The sequence below is a fragment of the Ranitomeya variabilis genome, chromosome 2, assembly GCF_051348905.1.
Source record: "Ranitomeya variabilis isolate aRanVar5 chromosome 2, aRanVar5.hap1, whole genome shotgun sequence".
Lineage (NCBI taxonomy): Eukaryota > Metazoa > Chordata > Amphibia > Anura > Dendrobatidae > Ranitomeya > Ranitomeya variabilis.
This window is the reverse complement of record NC_135233.1, coordinates 978,055,251-978,075,134: the sequence shown is the minus strand read 5'-3', so window position 1 is coordinate 978,075,134 and position 19,884 is coordinate 978,055,251. Positions and strand designations below refer to the sequence as shown.

General features: G+C 43.1%; 1 protein-coding gene and 1 long non-coding RNA gene across 5 annotated transcripts in view; one reads left to right on the top strand and one right to left on the bottom strand.

The window, feature by feature from the left end:
- Positions 1-19,884, top strand: part of LOC143808336 (uncharacterized) — a 165,377-nt gene that overhangs the window by 106,199 nt on the left and 39,294 nt on the right. The window lies entirely within an intron of this gene.
- PXYLP1 (2-phosphoxylose phosphatase 1) overlaps positions 1-19,884 on the bottom strand; it is a 78,360-nt gene that overhangs the window by 21,523 nt on the left and 36,953 nt on the right. For 3 of the 4 annotated variants that reach the window (XM_077290855.1, XM_077290854.1, XM_077290856.1), the window contains exon 2: positions 2,756-2,891. In XM_077290855.1, coding sequence (XP_077146970.1) covers positions 2,756-2,834 — 79 coding nt within the window. In that variant the 5' untranslated portion in view covers positions 2,835-2,891. Of the gene's footprint in view, positions 1-2,247; positions 2,461-2,755; positions 2,892-19,884 lie in introns of those variants that run through there. The other variant, XM_077290857.1, reaches the window with a different exon arrangement.

The following is a 19,884-nucleotide window of genomic DNA, read 5'->3' as shown; positions in this document are numbered from 1 at the left end:
TCAGAAGAAAACCTCCCCTGCGTCCTCACCATAAAATTCAGCACCAGAAGTATGCAAAAGAACATCTAAACAAGCCAGATACATTTTGTAAATAAGTCCTGTGGACCGATGAGGTTATAATAGAACTCTTTGGCCACAATGATCAAAAGTATGTGTGAAGAATAAAAGGCACAGAATTTCAGGAAAAGACCATCTCACTAACCATTAAAAATGGGAGTGGATCAATTATGCTTTGGGGTGAGAAACATTTCATGAGTAGAGGGAAGAATGGATTCAATGAAATTTCAACAAATTGTTGATGTAAAACATAACACCATCTGTAAAGACGCTGAAGTTGAAAAGAAGATGGCTTCTACAAATGAATAATGATCCTAAGCACATGTCAAAATCCACAACAGACTAATTCAAAAGGCGCAAGCTGAAGGATTTACAATGGCCCTCACAGTCCCCTGATCTGATCATCATTGAAAATCCGTTGCTAGACCTCCAAACAGACGGCATGCAAAATAACCCGGTAATCTCATAGAACTGGAAGAATGGCCAAAAATCCCTCAAACAAGAATTGAAAGACCCTTGGCTGGCTACAAAAAAAAATTTACAAGTGGTAATACTTGCAAAAGGGGATGCAACTAGGTACTAACTATGTAGGCTGCCCCAACTTTTGCATCGGCCGATTTTCCTTTTTGTAATTTTTAAAGTGTAAAAGATGAAAATATATTATATACATATTTTGCCTAAAATACATAAGGAAATGTGTCATCTTTAACTTTAGCCCTTTTAGAGATCATATCATCTTTAGTGTGCATAAATTGGCACCCCTGGTCAAAATGACTGGTTTTGTGAACAAAGTTTCACATGCCACTGCATGTGTATACATTTATGTATTATACAAGAAATAGAAAAGCAGGAGCAGACCCAGAGTAAGGTGGGTGCAGAGCCTCCCTGGCAAAAGCCAATACCTTCCGGATTTTTCTAAAAGACTGGTACTACCTAGAAGACTTGGTGCTGTCATTAATTGTGGAAGGGGGCTAACTAATTGTGGAACAAACTACTAGCTGTAGTACTTTATGATTTGGGGTGTATTCATTTTTGCATCAATTAATTTAAGGAGCAAAAACACTGATGCAGCAAAACTTTGTGAACACCAAAAATTGTGTCAGTCACAAAGCTTTCGGTCAGGACTGTACACTATTAAATACATCTTTTAGACCGGATGAGGCTGCTGTACCATGTTGGAGTTATAGTTTTTTTCTGAAAGTTTCCATGCTTATATTAAAATGAGCTATTAATATGCAGCCTTTCTGAAATGGAATTTTTAACGCAAGTATACCAGGCCCATCAGGTCTAAGATCTATTTAATAATGTCTACATTTTTTTATTGTGAAACCAGACTTTTATTTTCCTGTGTGCAGGCATATTTTTGTGAATTCCGCCTTTTGTATTCATGACATCCACCTTTGTTCGGCTTCTGTCAGCCAATATGGCACCTGTGCGTCTGGGGGATACCTGATGTAAGCTGCTAGACATCGATTTGTCCATTATGGCCAGGTCAAGAGCCTTTACTCATTATAAAGTATCGCTTATAAGGGTACAAGGTATGTGCTCTTCCCCCTTGTTCTTGTGCTTAATTTCTTATTAACCCCTTCATGACCAGGCAATTTTTCTTTTCGTTTTTCGTAGTTCTTTCCCTCTCCTTCTTCCAGAGCCACATTTTTTTCTCTTTTCGCCAACTGCTGCTGTGCCAGGTAATTGTCAGATGTATAACACAGTCGGCATCTACCGGGTATAGTGTGCGCTCAGTTCCCGAATATCCTTATGGCCGAATTTTCACCTGAGCGAGTCTATTTTTGCTAGGGATTGGCTAAACGAGAGGGGCTTAAAAGGGTTTTCCCCACAAACTAAGTTAATCTCAATCAATAGATCTTGTTATAAAAATAAGCTCTACAATTGGATGGGTTTAAAAAAACAAAAATGCAGAGCAGGGGCACATTTATAGGATTATCTCGGCACAGGAACCATTTTTTTAAATTCACAAAGATCTATTGATTAAAATTAACTGTTTGTGGGAAAAATTAATTTTTATTATACTTCAGTGTCATTTTTATTATGCTTCTCAACTCTATAGTCCGCAATTATATATAAACTAGGTGGAGGCCCGATGCTATCGCGTCGGGAGGGCGGTAATGTCACGATGGGGGCAGGCTCTGCAGCGTTGAGAATCTCTCCCCCCCCCATGTGCTCACCCACCTATCCACTCTCTCTTTCCCCATGTGCTGACTTTCTCCCGTCTGTGCTCTCTTCTTTGACCCATCTACCCCTTGTGCTATGCGCTCCTCCTGTACAAAGATGGCGGCAGTCAGTGGATCATTTGGCTGATCCCGGTGGCGGCGACTTCGCGATGGTGTTCTGATGGTGGTACCGCGCAAGAGGCTGCTTATGTTACATGACAGGGAGCATTATCTGTGTGAGTAAAGTAATAATTGTCAGTCTGCTCTCTTGATTGTTCACGCTGGTCTTAACGAATTGGGGCCATCATGTAAGATAGTCTAAAAATGCCCCAAAATTGATCAAACAGCACAAGTCACTTTCATGCATTTGGTGCATTTTAAAGACTTTTTAGTCGAGTGGCTCCACACTTGTTAAAGACGTCCAATCTGCCAACTTTATAAGCACTTTTTCCCCATTTGAGAAGACAAGAATATTCCTTTAACAATCATTAACTTTTAGAAAAGGTTTCATTGAGAGTCATACTCACAGGACTGAAGGCTGATACTCAGAAAAGCCAGAAGGGCAGCCAAGGCCAGCAGTAAGAGAAAGCGATTTCGGAGAAGCATTCTTCAATTCCTTCTACTTAGTCTTCATGATTTCTTTGTTTCAGCCATTAAACATCCCTGAGAATGAAAAAGAAAAATATTAATTCTCCATAAGCAGCCGCATTTGTGAAATAATGTTATTTACAGTGGTGGTAACAGGGATAACAGTGCTATGATTTGCATAAACGTACCGATTTCACAGTAGATTTGACCACAGATTTCACATTTTGTAAATGACAATGTAAAATTCTCATCAACTTAAAACTAAGCCCCCGACTTTTCACTATTGCTCTTCTTCTTCTTCTTCCAAGAGCCATTACTTTTGTAATTTTGTTAAAAATGACACCTTTCAATTTATCCATGTGATGTACTGGAAAGCAGGAAAAAAAATTCCAAGTGCGCGAAATAGTGAAAAAAGTGCAATTCCACCATTGTTTTTGGGGTTTGTTATTTATCGTGTTCACAATACAGTAAAAAATACCTGGCAATATGATTCTCTAGGTCAGTATCATTATGTAGATATTGGACATATATTGCTTTTTTTCATGTAAGTGGTTGAAAAAGATTGGGATATTTGTGAAAAAAAAAAAATTCCCCATGTCGCCATTTTCCAAGACCCATAACGTTTTCAATTTTTGGTTGATGGGGCTGGGTGATAGCTTATTTTTTTGCACCCTGAGCTGATGTTTTTATTAATACCATTTTGGGGTAGATACAATGTTTTTATTGCCTTACTGCATTTTTTTGCAGTGTTGCGACATTTGAAAAAACGTAATTCTGGTAAAAAAACATTTCTCATTACACCATTTACAGATTGGGTTAATTTTATATTTTGAAAGATCGGACTTTTACAAAAAGGTAACAATACTACAGGACTGCTGTATATACAGTGCCTTGCGAAAGTATTCAGCTCCCTGGAACTTTTCAACCATTTCCCACATATCATGCTTCAAACATAAAGATACCAAATGTAAATTTTTGGTGAAGAATCAACAACAAGTGGAACACAATTGTGAAGTTGAACAAAATTTATTGGTTATTTTAAATTTTTGTGGAAATTCAAACTACTGAGTAGATGGCTTGAGCTTGAACTTGTAAGAACAAGAACTTATGTGTAAAATATGATGGAAATCTTGGGGCGTGCAATATTATTCAGATCCTTTACTTTCAGTGCAGCAAACTCCCTCCAGAAGTTCATTGTGGATCTCTGAATGATCCAATGTTGTCCTAAATGCCTAATGATGATAAATATAATCCACCTGTGTGTAATCAAGTCTCCGTATAAATGCACCTGCTCTGTGATAATCTCAGGGTTCTGTTTGGAGAACAGAGAGCATCATGAAAACCAAGAAACACAACAGGCAGGTCCGTGATACTGTTGTGGAGAAGTTTAAAGCCAGATTTGGATACAAAACGATTTTCAAAACTTTAAACATCCCAAGGAGCACTATGCAAGCGATCATGTTGAAACAGAAGGAGTATCATACCACTGCAAATCTACTAAGACTCAGCCATCCCTCTAAACTCATCTCAAACAAGGAGAAGACTGATCAGAGATGCAGCCAAGAGGCCCATGATCACTGTGGGTGAACTGCAGAGATCTAGGCTACTTTCACACTAGCGTCGTGCACTGCACGTCGCTATGCGTCGTTTTGTAGAAAAAAAGCATCCTGCATAAAGTGCTTGCAGGATGCGCTTTTTCTCCATTGACTTGCATTAGCGACGCAGTGCGATGCATTGTCACACGTCGCAACCGTTGTGCGACGGTTGCGTCGGACCGTCGCCACCAAAAAACGTTGCATGTGACGTTTTTTGGTGCGTCGTCTGCAGCATTTCCGACCGCGCATGCGTGGCCGGAACTCCGCCCCCGCCTCCCCACACCTCACAATGGGGCAGCGGATGCGTTGGAAAACAGCATCCGCTGCCCCCGTTGTGCGGCGCTTTCACTGCTAGCGTCGGTGCGCCGCAACGTCGCATAGCGACGTGCAGTGCACGACGCTAGTGTGAAAGTAGCCCTACAGCTGAGGTGGGACAGTCTGTCCATAGGACAACAAATCTGTCCATTATGGAAGAGTGGCTAGGAGAAAGCCATTTCTCAAACATATCCATAAAAAGTGTTGTTTAAAGTTTGCAACAAGCCACCTGGGAGACACACCAAACATGTGAAAGAAGGTGCTTTGGTCAGATGAAACCAAAATCGAACTTTTTGGCAACAATGCCAAACTATATGCTTGGCATAAAGGCAACACATCTCATCACTCTGAACACACCATCCCCACTGTCAAACATGGTGGTGGCAGCATCATGGTTTGGGCCTGCTTTTCTTCAGCAGTGACAGGGAAGAGGGTTAAAATTGATGGGAAGATGGATGGAGCTAAATACAGGACCATTCCTGAAGAAAACCTGTTGGAGTCTGCAAAAGACCCGAGACTGGGACGGAGATTTGTCTTCCAACAAGACAATGATCCCAAACATAAAGCAAAATCTACAATGCAATGGTTCACAAATAAACGTATCCAGGTGTTAGAATGGCCAAGTCAAAGTCCAGACCTCAATCCAATCGAGAATCTGTGGAAAGAGCTGAAAACTGCAGTTCACAAACGATCTCCATCAAACCTCACTGAGCTCGAGCTGTTTGCCAAGGAAGAATGGGCAAGAATTTCAGTCTCTCGATGTACAGAACTGATAGAGACATACCCCAAGTGACTTGTAGCTGTAATCGCAGCACAAGGTGGCGCAACAAAGTATTAAGTTAAAGGGGCCGAATAATATTGCACGCCCCACTTTACAGTTTTTGATTTTCCACAAAAATTTAAAATAACCAATAAATTTCGTTCAACTTCACAATTGTGTTCCACTTGTTGTTGATTCTTCACCAAAAATTTACATTTGGTATCTTTATGTTTGAAGCATGATATGTGGGAAAAGGTTGAAAAGTTCCAGGGAGCTGAATACTTTCGCAAGGCACCGTAATTTATTTCAGTTCTTCAATGCAAAAAGTGAAACTCATATTATATATAGTCATTACAAACAGAGTGATCTATTTCAAGTGTTTATTTCTGTTAATGTTGATGATTATGGCTTACAGCCAATAAAAACTCAAAAGTCATTACCTCAGTAAACTAGAATACTTTATAACACCAGCTTGAAAAAAAAAAAAAAAAAAAAAGATTTTAAAATCCAAAATGTTGATCTACTTAAATGTATCTTCAGTAAATGCACTCAATACTTGGCCATTGGCATCAATTACTGCATCAATGTGGCGTGGCGGTGATCAGTCTGTGGCACTGCTGAGGTGTTATGGACGCCCAGGTTGCTTTGATAGCAGCCTTTAGCTTCTCTGCATTGTTGGGTCTGGTGTCTCATCTTCCTCTTGACAATACCCCTTAAGGTACCTTCACACGAAGCGACGCTGCAGCGATAGCGACAACGATGCCGATCGCTGCAGCGTCGCTGTTTGATCGCTGGGGAGCTGTCACACAGACCTCTCTCCAGCGACCAACGATGCCGAGGTCCCCGGGTAACCAGGGTAAACATCGGGTTGCTAGGCGCAGGGCCGCGCTTAGTAACCCGATGTTTACCCTGGTTACCAGCGTAAAAGTAAAAAAAACAAACAGTACATGCTCACCTGCGCGTCCCCCAGCGTCTGCTTCCTGACACTGACTGAGCTCTGGCCCTACAGCGGTGACGTCACCGCTGTGCTTTCACTTTCACTTTAGGGCCGGCGCTCAGTAAGTGTCAGGAAGCAGACGCTGGGGGACGCGCAGGTGAGCATGTACTGTTTGTTTTTTTTACTTTTACGCTGGTAACCAGGGTAAACATCGGGTTACTAAGCGCGGCCCTGCACTTGGTAACCCGATATTTACCCTGGTTACCAGTGTAAAACATCGCTGGTATCGTTGCTTTTGCTTTCAAACACAACGATACACGGCGATCGGACGACCAAATAAAGTTCTGGACTTTATTCAGCGACCAGCGACATCACAGCAGGATCCTGATCGCTGCTGCGTGTCAAACGAAACGATATCGCTAGCGAGGACGCTGCAACGTCACGGATCGCTAGCGATATCGTTACAAAGTCGTTTCGTGTGAAGGTACCTATAGATTCTCTATGAGGTTAAGGTCAGGCGAGTTTGTTGGCCAATCAAGCACAGGGATACTGTCATTTTTAAACCAGGTATTGGTACTTTTGGCAGTGTGGACAGGCGCCAAGTCCTGCTGGAGAATAAAATTTCCATCTCCAAAAAGCTTGTCCGCAGAGGGAAGCATGAAGTGCTTTAAAATTTGCTCTAATAGTGATGAGCAAACGTGCCCAGACAAGACATTATCCGAGCATGCTGGGGTGACAACCAAGTGACTTCGGCATGTTTAGAAAATTTGAGTCCACGCGCCTGCTAACAGGCAATCCCTGCATGTGTTGTGGCTGTCAAACAGCCGTGAGACATGCAGGTTTGAGGACTCAAACATATTTTTCGAGCACGCCCAAGTCACTAGGTTAGCACTCAAGCATGCTCAGATAACACCTTATCCGAGCACGTTTGCTCATCACTAGTAACTAACCATTGCATACTGGGAACAACTCAACAAGATGTGACGTTTTGAAGATTCTCTGATCAAGTTTCCAGCCATCACAATTTGGCCCTTGTCAAAGTCACTGAAATCTTAACACCTGCCCATTCTTCCTGCTTCTGAAACAACCTTTGAGAACAGAGTGTTCATTTGCTGCCTATGACAGGTGCTAGGGTACGTGCCCACGATCCGGAGTAGCTGCGGGTTTGACGCTGTGTACTTCTGCAGCGTCAAACCCGCAGCGGCCTGCTGTGACATCATGGTGGATGGGATTTCAAGAAATCCAATGTCGACAATACGTCCACAGATGCCAACGGCTCTCCCGAGGAGACGGACATGCGACGCGTCTTTCCAGACTGCAGTAAGTTAACTTTTCTTGCAGAGACGCAAGTCTCCACAAGAGAAATTTCCCCAATAGAAAGTATTGAACATTGTGAATTTGCACGCTTCAGTGAACACATCAACAGACGGCAGCGCTTTGGACGCAGTGAACATACCCCAAACCACTGCTACTTCTGGATCATGGGCACCCGTCTCTATTGTAACAAGATAATGAATGCTGTTTACTGTCTTGTCACTTCAAGGGCTTGTTCACACCACTGTATTTTTGGTCTGAGTACTCAGTGAAAAAAAATGGACAGAAACTAAATAAATGTTATGCAATGGGGCTGTGCAGATGACCAAATCAGTGTGTGAAAAAATCATCACAGAATGCATTAGTTTCTTCGGTAAATCGGATGAGACTCTCCCATTCTATGGCTGCGTAAAATAAAACAAACCGCAGTATAGCAGCTGTTTTTCTTCTACTATATTATAATTCTGTAACAAACTAACTGAATGAATCTGAACGATTTTTTTAACACTAGTGTGACCTTACCTTTAAGGTACCTTCACACTAAACGACACTGCAGCGATATCGACAACGATGCCGATCACTGCAGCGTCGCTGGAGAGCTGTCACACAGACAGCTCTCCAGCGACCAACGATGCCGAAGTCCCCGGGTAACCAGGGTAAACATCGGGTTACTAAGCGCAGGGCCGCGCTTAGTAACCCGATGTTTACCCTGGTTACCAGTGTAAATGTAAAAAAAAAAAAAAACACTACATACTTACATTGCCGTGTCTGTCGCGTCCCTCGCCTTCAGCTTCCCTGCACTGTGTAAGCGCCGGCCCTAAGCACAGTGGTGACGTCACCGCTGTGCTTTTACTTTACGGCCGGCACTGACAGTCAGTGCAGGAAGCTCTGAGCAGCAGCGCGGACGCCAGGGGACGTGACAGACATCAGAAGGTGAGTATGTACTGTTTTTTTTTTTTACTCTTACAATGGTAACCAGGGTAAATATCGGGTTACTAAGCGCGGCCCTGTGCTTAGTAACCCGATATTTACCCTGGTTACCATTGTAAAACATCGCTGGTATCGTTGCTTTTGCTGTCAAACACAACGATACATGCCGATCTGACGACCAAATAAAGTTCTGGACTTTCAGCAACGACCAGCGATATCACAGCAGGATCCAGATCGCTGCTGCGTGTCAAACACGACGAGATCGCTAACCAGGACGCTGCAACGCCACGGATCGTTGTCGTTATCGTTGCAAAGTCGTTTAGTGTGAAGGTACCTTTAATGTTATTATTATTATTGGTGTATATAAAACTTTTCGTGATGAGGTGATCACCTTCCACTAATGTGTCCTTGTTTACAATAAGAAAGGCGAGAGTTGTTCTTATCTGTCAGGTATTGGGGCCAGGACAATTCTATCTGGTTCTCTTCAATCATCCGGCATGTTTCTCTCATTGAAAGGCATTGTTTATAAAGGTACCTTCACACTAAACGACTTTGCAACGATAACGACAACGATCCGTGGCGTTGCAGCGTCCTGGATAGCCATATCGTTGTGTTTGACACGCAGCAGCGATCTGGATCCTGCTGTGATATCGCTGGTCGTTGCTGAAAGTCCAGAACTTTATTTGGTCGTCAGATCGGCGTGTATCGTTGTGTTTGACAGCAAAAGCAACGATGCCAGCGATGTTTTACAATGGTAACCAGGGTAAATATTGGGTTACTAAGCGCAGGGCCACGCTTAGTAACCCGATATTTACCCTGGTTACCATTGTAAAAGTAAAAAAAAAAAAAACAGTACATACTCACCCTCTGATGTCTGTCACGTCCCTCGGCGTCCGCGCTGCTGCTCAAAGCTTCCCGCACTGACTGAGTGCCGGCCGTAAAGTAAAAGCAGAGCACAGCGGTGACGTCACCGCTGCTCTCTGCTTTTACTTTACGGCCGGCACTCACAGTCAGTGCGGGAAGCAGACGGCGAGGGACGTGACACCGGAATGTGAGTATGTAGTGTTTGTTTTTTTACATTTACAATGGTAACCAGGGTAAACAATGGGTTACTAAGCGCGGCCCTGCGCTTAGTAACCTGATGTTTACCCTGGTTACCCGGGGACTTCGGCATCGTTGGTCGCTGGAGAGCTGTCTGTGTGACAGCTCCCCAGCGACCACACAACGACTTACCAACGATCACGGTCAGGTCGTATCGCTGGTCGTGATCGTTGGTAAATCGTTTAGTGTGAAGGTACCTTTAGCTCAAGGAGGCAGACGATCAATCAGTGAAGGAGACTTCTTGAAGGTAACAGCTTATGATGATGACCTTATGGCACACACAGGTCACAGGTCCTGGGATATAATCCTATTGTCAACATGCTTTATTGTACTGATAAGAGCAGGAAAGTAAAAAATCCTGGGTCTGAGTGCAGGTTAAATCACAGGTCATGTCACTTCAAGAAACCTGTCATTGGAGAAGCTCATCTTTAATGGCAGCCTGATCTGCCAAATAGAGGAAAGAAATCCATAGATGTTTTAGAACCAAGAACGTTAACCTCTTAATGGGATTTCTTTCCCCTTTAGATAATTTGTACCAGGCACAACATCAGATTGCTTTTTTACCCTTTGTATTTGAGATCTATTTTTTATTTTCTATAGAAGATGACTGCAGTGGTTATCTTTGTTCAAGCTATTGCTATGCAGGGGTATCATTAAAAGGACATGCGCGTGCGTTCCCCGCAGGCCACTGTGCGTTCCCCGCAGGCCACTGTGCGTTCCCCGCAGGCCATTGTGCGGTCCCCCCGCAGGCCATTGTGCGGTCCCCCCGCAGGCCATTGTGCGGTCCCCCCGCAGGCCATTGTGCGGTCCCCCCGCAGGCCATTGTGCGGTCCCCCCGCAGGCCATTGTGCGGTCCCCCCGCAGGCCATTGTGCGGTCCCCCCGCAGGCCATTGTGCAATCTCCCCGCAGGCCATTGTGCGGTCCCCCCGCAGGCCATTGTGCGGTCCCCCCGCAGGCCATTGTGCGGTCCCCCCGCAGGCCATTGTGCGGTCCCCGCGCAGGCCATTCTGTGTTCCCCGCAGGCCATTCTGCGTTCCACACAGGCCATTGTGCCCTCTGCGCAGCCTTGTGTGATCTTTGCACAGGTCATTGTGTAAGGTGTCCATACCACCTGCTCTCAATTCTGGATGTTATTTGCCTCTGGGTTTAGAATATATGCACGCATGGAGTATTTGCTGATTTTTCTGCAGCAAAAACGCTGCATGTTTGGTGTGCATTTTATAATGCCTTTGACCTGTTTTTTCTGGATTCATTCGAATGGGAAAAAATGCTAAAAGAATTGACACGTCGCAGATCTGAAAAAAAAAAAAAAAACGCCTTGATGGATCAAATCTGCAAACAAAAAGTAAGCAGCAAGTTCAGATTTCAGAAATCTCATTCACTTTGCTGGTACAAAAAAACACTGCATTGTTTCGCAGCAAAAATGCAGCATGTGAATAGGCCTCTAATAAAAGTTGTAGGCTAGTTTCTTACTTGCGTTTAGGATCCAACACAAGTGAGGACATTTTTTCAGAAATCAAAAGAGCATCGTAGTGTGGGGGGTTTCTGGACACGCATGTTCATACATAGCATTTTTGCTGCGTTTTTTTTCCCTGTGCCAAAAGTGTTGACAGAAAAACCGCTACATACAATACACTTTTTTAATGTGTTTTTAGATGCCATTTTCCCCCATTTATTTGAATGGATGAACAACATTGCAAACACGTTGAAAGAATTGACATGCTGCAGATAGAAAAACGCCCAGCAGCTAAAAAAAAAGAATGAAATAAAAAAGTGCAGCATGTCAATGAGATTTTAGAAATCCCATTTATTTTGCTGGTACTGAAAGACAGTGTTCACACAAACAAACCAAATGACAACCATTACAGTCACTGGGCCATTTTTCATGTCCTTTATGAAAAAGGTCCATTTCTATACAGTTTCTCAGTTCCTAGTACAGAGAAAAAAAATTGAAAACGCCAGTGTAAGCCTGGCCTTACCAGTCATGGTAATCCTGCCTGTGATGATGACTACTGAAAAGTGATCTCTACAGAACGTGTCCGCTTAGGAGGAGGCTCAGGTCACATACAAGTACGGACCGCAATGTACAGACTTGTCGCACTCAACATCCTCACAGTCATGTATAAAGCTGTCTAAAGGAAAGCACCGGGCAACATCTGCAGACTGCAGGCTGTACTCTGATGCAGGCATCCGCATGAAAACTGCACAATATAGGAACATTTTAAAGCACAAATATAAAGTGTCATAAACCCCACTACCGCTGCCACAAATTTATCACAAACACCACTGACTTGCTCATGACACATGTGCCACGGATGCTACTGTACGAGCCAGAGAGACATCTGCACTAGCCCCACACTAGTTCACATCCACACCCAGCTCTTCCAAGCTATTGAACAGTTCACTACGTGCACAGGGTGACACAAGCAAGTCATTTCCGCTCTTCGAGATGGTGGGTAAGTTAGAGCAATGAGGGAGAAACCTATTAATATTTTTGATTTAATATACAAAGTACAGAGCTTTAAAAAAGTTACAAAAGATGGAATAATACAAAAACAGAATAAAATACAGATATGTTTTATGAATTGGATCTATGCGCGCTTCTGGAGGCTTAGAACACTGTAGGATCTGCAATACACATTGCTTCTCCTGGGGTCTGACACAGATATTCCCTAGATGACATGTTATAAAGGGTCTCACCAGACCGCCCCCTCACTCCTCCCGCTGAGGAGCAACTTATTAGATTTGATTCTAATCCAGTTTTGCCCTCATTTCTGCTGTGGTTCATATTTTCCCCCAGAACAATATGGCCATCATCATAATGAACATCCTTCAAGCATTCTATGCATACCAAACATGAATATGATATATCCATAACTCAAGAAAGATATTGCATTTTTGTGGGGTGCCAGCTACCAAGATTGTTTGCAATTTTACCCCCCAAAGAGAAAATCATGGATATATGCATGGATTCTGTAAAGATAGAATTATAATTTAAAAAAAATAAAAAATATTGTTTTACCTTGTGCGGTCTATGGCGTTCAGACGGAACGACTAGGCAAGATAAAAGCACTGATGTCCGGCATTTAACACATACCTGCCATTGCGGCATACAGGACACCTCTACTGGGACAGATTGTTATCCAACACTGACAGCTACTTATTAATTACTCGAACAGTGTCAAACAGTACTCTTCATCAATCTGGCTCCAACTTTCTCTGATTGCTGTTGCCAGATCAGCTTTGCAGGTTGGAGCCTTGTCATGGACCATTTTCTTCAACTTCCACCAAAGATTTTCAATTGGATTGAGATGCGGACTATTTGCATTGCATTGGAACGGTACCAAACAAAAGTTCCAGCATCATCACCGTGCCCAATGCAGATTCGCGATTCATCACTGAATATGACTTTTCATCATTCATTTCTGTTTAGGTGATAATGATGGCTTTCGTTTACCTTTACTGTATGTAAATTCCATTTCCTTTAGGCGGTTTCTTACAGTTCGGTCACAGACATTGACTCCAGTTTCCTCCCATTCGTTCCTCATTTGTTTTGTTGTACATTTCCTGATTTGGAGACATATTGCTTTAAGTTTCGGGTCTTGACGCTTTGATGTCTTCCTTGGTCTACCAGTATTTTTTCCTTTAACAACCTTCCCAGGTTGTTTGTATTTGGTCCAGATTTTAGACACAGCTGACTGTGAACAACCAACATCTTTTGCAACATTGAGTGATGATTTAACCTCTTTAAGAGTTTGATAATCTTCTCCTTTGTTTCAATTGACATCTCTCGTGTTGGAGCCATGATTCATGTCAGTCCACTTGGTGCAACAGCTCTGCAAGGTGTGATCACTCCTTTTTAGATGCAGAATAATGAGCAGAGCTAATTTAGTTTTGGGAATTGAAATTTAGAGGGTGATTCCACAATTTTTTCCCACATAATTGACTGACTTCATAATTTTTCCCCTCTGCTTGTTCTAAAAAAAGTAACCATTACTGACTACCACATTTTTTGGTCTTGATTTCTTTTAGTGTTTCTTAAAGCCAGAAAGATGCCATTTGAAATGACTTTAGTTTTGTGCCATGTCTGTGATCTGCTTTTTTTTAATAAAAAATTAACAACTGAATGAACATCCTCCAAGGCCGGTGATTACATAAATTTTGCCAGGGGTTGTATATTCCTTTTATTATAATAGTTCACTTGTGCAAAGAAGTGAAAAGTCTTAGGGTACGTGTCCACGTTCAGGATGGCCGGCGGTTTGGACGGAGCGGCAAACCCGCTCCACCCTAAGCTCTGCCCCCTTCTGTAGACGCGATGATGCCGGATCATCGTACCCCACACATAGGGCCCATGCTGCGATCTAAAAAGACGATCTGCATGTCCGGAATCGCAGGGCCGCCGGATGCGTGTTACCACGCATAGTGCAGACGGGATTTGATAAAATCCCCTCCACTATGCTGTAACATCTGGACGCTGCGTGTTTGACGCTGCGGCTCTACGCAGCGTTTCCTGAACGTGGAAACAAACCCTTACACAGATTCAGAATTATTTTTCTATATTAAAACCAGAGAAATGAGCCAGAGCATACGTTTTTTATTTTTCTATATTGTGCACCTAAAGGACTGCAGTGGGAACTGATGGTAGGAGGTGGGTACAACTTGTGTTATTAAAGTGGTCAGCGAAAATTCATCATGCAAAAAATTCATGAAAATAATAAAAACTTGGAAGTCAACACCCGAAGTACAGTTTCATTCTAGATGAAAGGTCTGACGGCATGCTACACTCTGCCACCCTCGCAGTACTTCTCTTCCCCAGTAATGGATGCAGCTTGCACTATGCCATGCATGTAAAGTGCATCCTATCCTCGGGTTACCTTTGGTCACATCTGCCTTTTTTTTCTTTATTTAGAAATGTTCCCTGTAAAGATTAGGAGAGTGTAAAACATCTGGCTCCAGCAACAATCAATAGCGGCTTCTGTGTCTGTCTCCAGTAAAGTACGGACCTAATTCTATCAGATGGCTCCAGACATTCACCATTAAAAAAGTAGACTGCACTTACCGAACACTCGTGTGTGTATTAAAAAGGCTCTCGGCAAGAACCAGGAGATCCATTATCAAGCCCTGCCCTATTTCCAGTCATTGGTTCAAGACTCCTGATAAAAGGTCGTCTCCCTTCTGCAACACTAATCATAAGAAAAAATGAAAAATCTTACCATATTCTTAAGTGATTGTATGTCTGGATGGCCAAGGCAAAATAGGCTTGAAGGTGGTTGAAGGAGCTGGACCCAGTGTGTTTGATGTATTGGTGCGGATTGTTTATTTTTCGCTGTGTCAATATTGTATATAGATTTTATGTATTTAAATAAATAATGCTATAAAAAAATAAATAAATAATATATGACATGAAAAAAAAAAATTGAACACTAAATCTAGGATTATATATATAGAGCTCTATATAAATGATATATAGAGAGATAGACAGGGATACAGACATCACTGAAAGTGAAAGCACTTTCGCATCTTTGTTTATAAACGTTCATTTCTTTTACATGTATTAGACCAACAACAAAAAAAAAGGCAAATCGGACATCATTTCACACAACCTCAAATGTGCCAGTTTCCACATTTCAAAAATGCGGGTAAACAACTTTGTTTCCAGCATGTGATGCTCGATCAAATTCACCTGTGGCAAGTAGCAGGTGTGGGTAATATGAAAATCGCACCTGAAACCAGATAGACCTTGACTCAATTTTTCTATTCTTTGTCTGTATGTGCTACACTAAGCATGGAGAACAGAAAGAGAAAAGAGAACTTTCTGAGGACTCGAGAACCAAAATTGTTAAACAATATCAACACTCTTGTAACAGGCCATCTCCAGAGATCTTGATGTTCCTTCGTCCACAGGGTGCAATATAAATCAAGAAGATTACAACCCATGGTATTGTAGCTGGGACAGCAAAGAAAAAAAAAGATGAAAGTTTGCAACGCAGGATAGCCTGAATGGTGGATAAGCAGCCCCAATCAAGTTCCAAAGAAATTCAAGCTGTCCTGAGGGAGCGTCAGTCTTGGCACGAACTATCCGTCGACATTTCAATGAAATGAAACGCTATGGCAGGAGACCCAGGAGGACCCCACTGCTGAACAGACATAAAAAAGCTAGACTGAAGTTTGCTAAAATCTACGCAAGACAAAATGCAAGGCATCATGAAATCTGAAGACTACCAAAGGATTTGGGTCACAATGTAGTGCCCAGTGTCAGAAAGCTGGGTTTGTGTCTTAGATCATGTGTCTTCCAGCAGGACAATACTTCAGGAATCATCCAGAAATGGATGTAAAAGTGCTGGAGAGCTCTGAAGCGGCCGGCAATGAGTCCGGATCTAAGGGCTTGCTCACAAAGAGCAAATAACACGATAAAACATGTTTATAGCATAGCTCTCAAACCAGTGTTATTGTATGGGGCAGCTCAGATCTGTGATTATTTTGTAATGCTGATTCGGCATAAGAGAACAATCTCAGCATGCTACTATTGCATCCGAGAATCGGATCGCACTCACCCATGCAAGTCTATGGGTGCATGTGAAACATCGGACTGCACTCGGATGTCATCTGAGTGCAGTCAGATTATCAAGGATGCTGGCAATGGAGGAGATGGAGAAATTACTTACTCAAGTCTCCTCTGCACCTGTGCTGTGATGCTCTCATGCGAGAGGAACAGAGCACAGTGCACTGACACTAGGCTCACGCTCGTAGCAGAGCTGGAGTGGAGAGTCATTAGCACTTGTGTAATCCCAGCCCAAGTCCCATTGAATGTCTGTGCAAAGATCTTAAAACAGCTGTTAGGAGAAGGCATCCTTCAAATATGAGAGACCTGGAGTAATTTGAAAAAGAAGAGTGATCAAAAATCCCAGTTATATATTGCAAAGAGTGTGTAACCAAATATTAAGTTAAGAGTACCAACAATTTTGTTCAGCCCACTGTTGTGGTCTTGCGTCAAATTATGTCCAATTTGCCTTTGTGTCTTAGTTTTTTTTGTGCTGTTCCAATACACAAAAAGGAAAAACATGTGTAACAAAACGTGCAACTGCAATAATTTTCTAAGAGAAATACTTTATTGTGCAGAAAAATTTCAAGGGCGCCGACACTTTCAGCCATGACTGTAGAAAGAGTGAGAGTGATAGAGAGATATTATTGCGGGGATCCTCGCTTTCTAGGCCGCTGGTAGCATTCACACAGACACAAAGCTTCCCGGTGCAAACTTGAAAGTTTATTAACTTTAATAAACTTCCCAAATGAAAACAAAACAACCTTTTCCCTGCAAAAATAGGAAACAGAAAACAAGCAGTCCGTATCGCAGTTATGGCTTCACCGTGCAGGCTCGCTCAGGAGTATGTCCAGGCTTAGCCACTAGCAGGGGCTGACAGTATACCGCATGTATACCACTTCATCACACAGACACAAGTCCCAGAAAAGTTCCATCTCCAGACACTAAGGCTATGTGCACACGTTGCGGATTTCCTGCGGACCCGCAGCGTTTTTTCCATGCAGACACGCTGCAGATCCGCAAGTGATTTACAGTACAATGTAAATCAATGGGAAAAAAAATTGCTGTGCTGATGGTACGGAAAATTCCGCACGGAAAACGCTGCAGATCAAAAGAATGAGCATGTCACTTGTGCGGATCTGCAGCGTTTTTGTACCCATTCCATTTTAGAAATCCACAGGGGTAAAAACGCATGAAATCCGCTCAAAATCCACACAAAATCCGCACAGGCGTTTTCTGCCAAGAGATGTAGAATCTGCACAAAACATTCCAGAGGCTAATCCGCAACGTGGGCACATAGCCTATATGAGGAAGGTGAACTACCTTTTATAACCTGTTCCTAGACCTGGAACTAAAGGTAAGGGAGCCGCTGATCCTACTCAGCTCTTTCAGCTGCTTGTAAAACCCGGATTCAAAAATCTGGACATGTAGAAAAAAAAAAAACTGTCAGCACTATATGCGCTGGAGCCTGCTTCTCTGGGTCCTACATCACCGAGGCTTGGCACCTTGGGGACACATACCTTCTGTCCAGATGCCATACATATATATCTATCGTGCACATTTCACAGTTATTATAAGGCTACTGGGCATTAAAATATACACTTCCTGTCCTGTACAAATCACTTTTCGGGAGTCATGTCATTGTCACCACCGGCAGGATTACAATGAAAGGTTACACCTATATATTGACCACACATAGGTGATGGTCACAGTTTACCTCCTCCATGCAGAATGACAACTGCACAGGTCATGAACATACCTAGATCCATGAAAAGTCAGTCTTCTCCACACTAGCGGTCTCTATGGTCTTTACTGCTGTAAAGCATACTTCAATGGCATTTTAGGCAAGAGGGCCGCCCCCAGAATCATGAAATTCTCAACATTGAAATTGGAACAGCAAGAATGAAAAGTTGTGAAATTATGGAAATCACAGAAACAACAGACATGCGACCTGGCATTGTAGTGGTGAAACTTCTGGAACACGTTGGAGAAATGACCGTACCACCACCAAATCTATGTAACACTGAGCCGTTAGTGCACCTGGAATGAAGGCCAAAGGGGTCCGGCTACCATACATCTCCCCTCACCATGAGTCTTGGAGGAGGACTGGCATGATGTTCCTTTGTCTCCAGATTTGTGTCCCGTCAAGCAAATCTAGGATGTCATTGGTCGGCAGTTGCCAAGAGAGCTGCCAACGCAAGATCTAGAGGATTTGCCCGAGTGCGTTTAGTATGGCAGAATTTTCCTTAGGCCGGGGTCACACTAGACCGTAATACGGACGAGTGCTATGCGATAAAAAAATCGCATAGCACTCGGCCCAATGTTAATCTATGGTCTAGCTCCCATCATCCGATTTTTTCTCCACCGTATTTCGGATCCGAGGGAACTCGCAGCATGCTGCGATTGTCAGCGTATCTCGGCCGAGACTCGCCAATGCAAGTCTATGGGTGCGAGAAAAAATCGGATTCCACACGGACCATGCGTGTGCATTGCGAGAAATACGCAGCGGTGTTCTATTGAAAAGCCGGTAATTCAATTGCCGGCTTTTCATTTCTCCTGCACAAACCCGACAGGATATGAGACATGGTTTACATACAGTAAACCATCTCATATCCCCCTTTTTTTGGCATATTCCACACTACTGTTAGTAGTGTGTATGTGCAAAATTTCAGCGCTGTAGCTGCTGAAATAAAGGGTTAAATGGCGGAAAAAATTGGCGTGGGCTCCCGCGCAATTTTCTCCGCCAGAATGGTAAAGCCAGTGACTGAGGGCAGATATTAATAGCCAGGAGAGGGTCCATGGTTATTGGCCCCCCCGTGGCTAAAAACATCTGCCCCCAGCCACCCCAGAAAAGGCACATCTGGAAGATGCGCCTATTCTGGCACTTGGCCACTCTCTTCCCACTCCCTGTAGCGGTGGGATATGGGGTAATGAAGGGTTAATGCCACCTTGCTATTGGAAGGTGACATTAAGCCAGATTAATAATGGAGAGGCGTCAATTATGACACATCCATTATTAATCCAATTGTATGAAAGGGTTAAAAAACACACACACACATGATTTAAAAGGATTTTAATTAAATAAACACAGCGGTTTTTTAAATATTTTATTGTTCTCTCAATCCATTTGCAATCCCTCGCTTGGATAAAATAATAAAAGCACAAGATACATACCCTCAGGTGAACAGTCACGTCCCACGCGGTAATCCATCTGAAGGGGTTAATTATTTTACAGCCATGAGCTGCGCTAATGCACTCGCTCGTGGTTGTAATCCCCGAGTTAATGAAGGAAAGCTGAGTGATCTGTACTCACATTGAGTTGCGGTGAGGCGCCCTCTGGTGGATGAACTCATGAACTGCAGCCTTGGAAAAGTTCCCACGCTCGAGTTCATATGAGTTCATCACCGCTCTGCTTTACGGCCGGCGCTTACAGTGCAGGGAAGCAGAACGCCGGGGGACCCGACAGACACCGGAATGTAACTATGTAGTGTTTTTTTTTTTTTTTTACATTTACACTGGTAACCAGGGTAAACATCGGGTTACTAAGCGCAGCCCTGCGCTTAGTAACCCGATG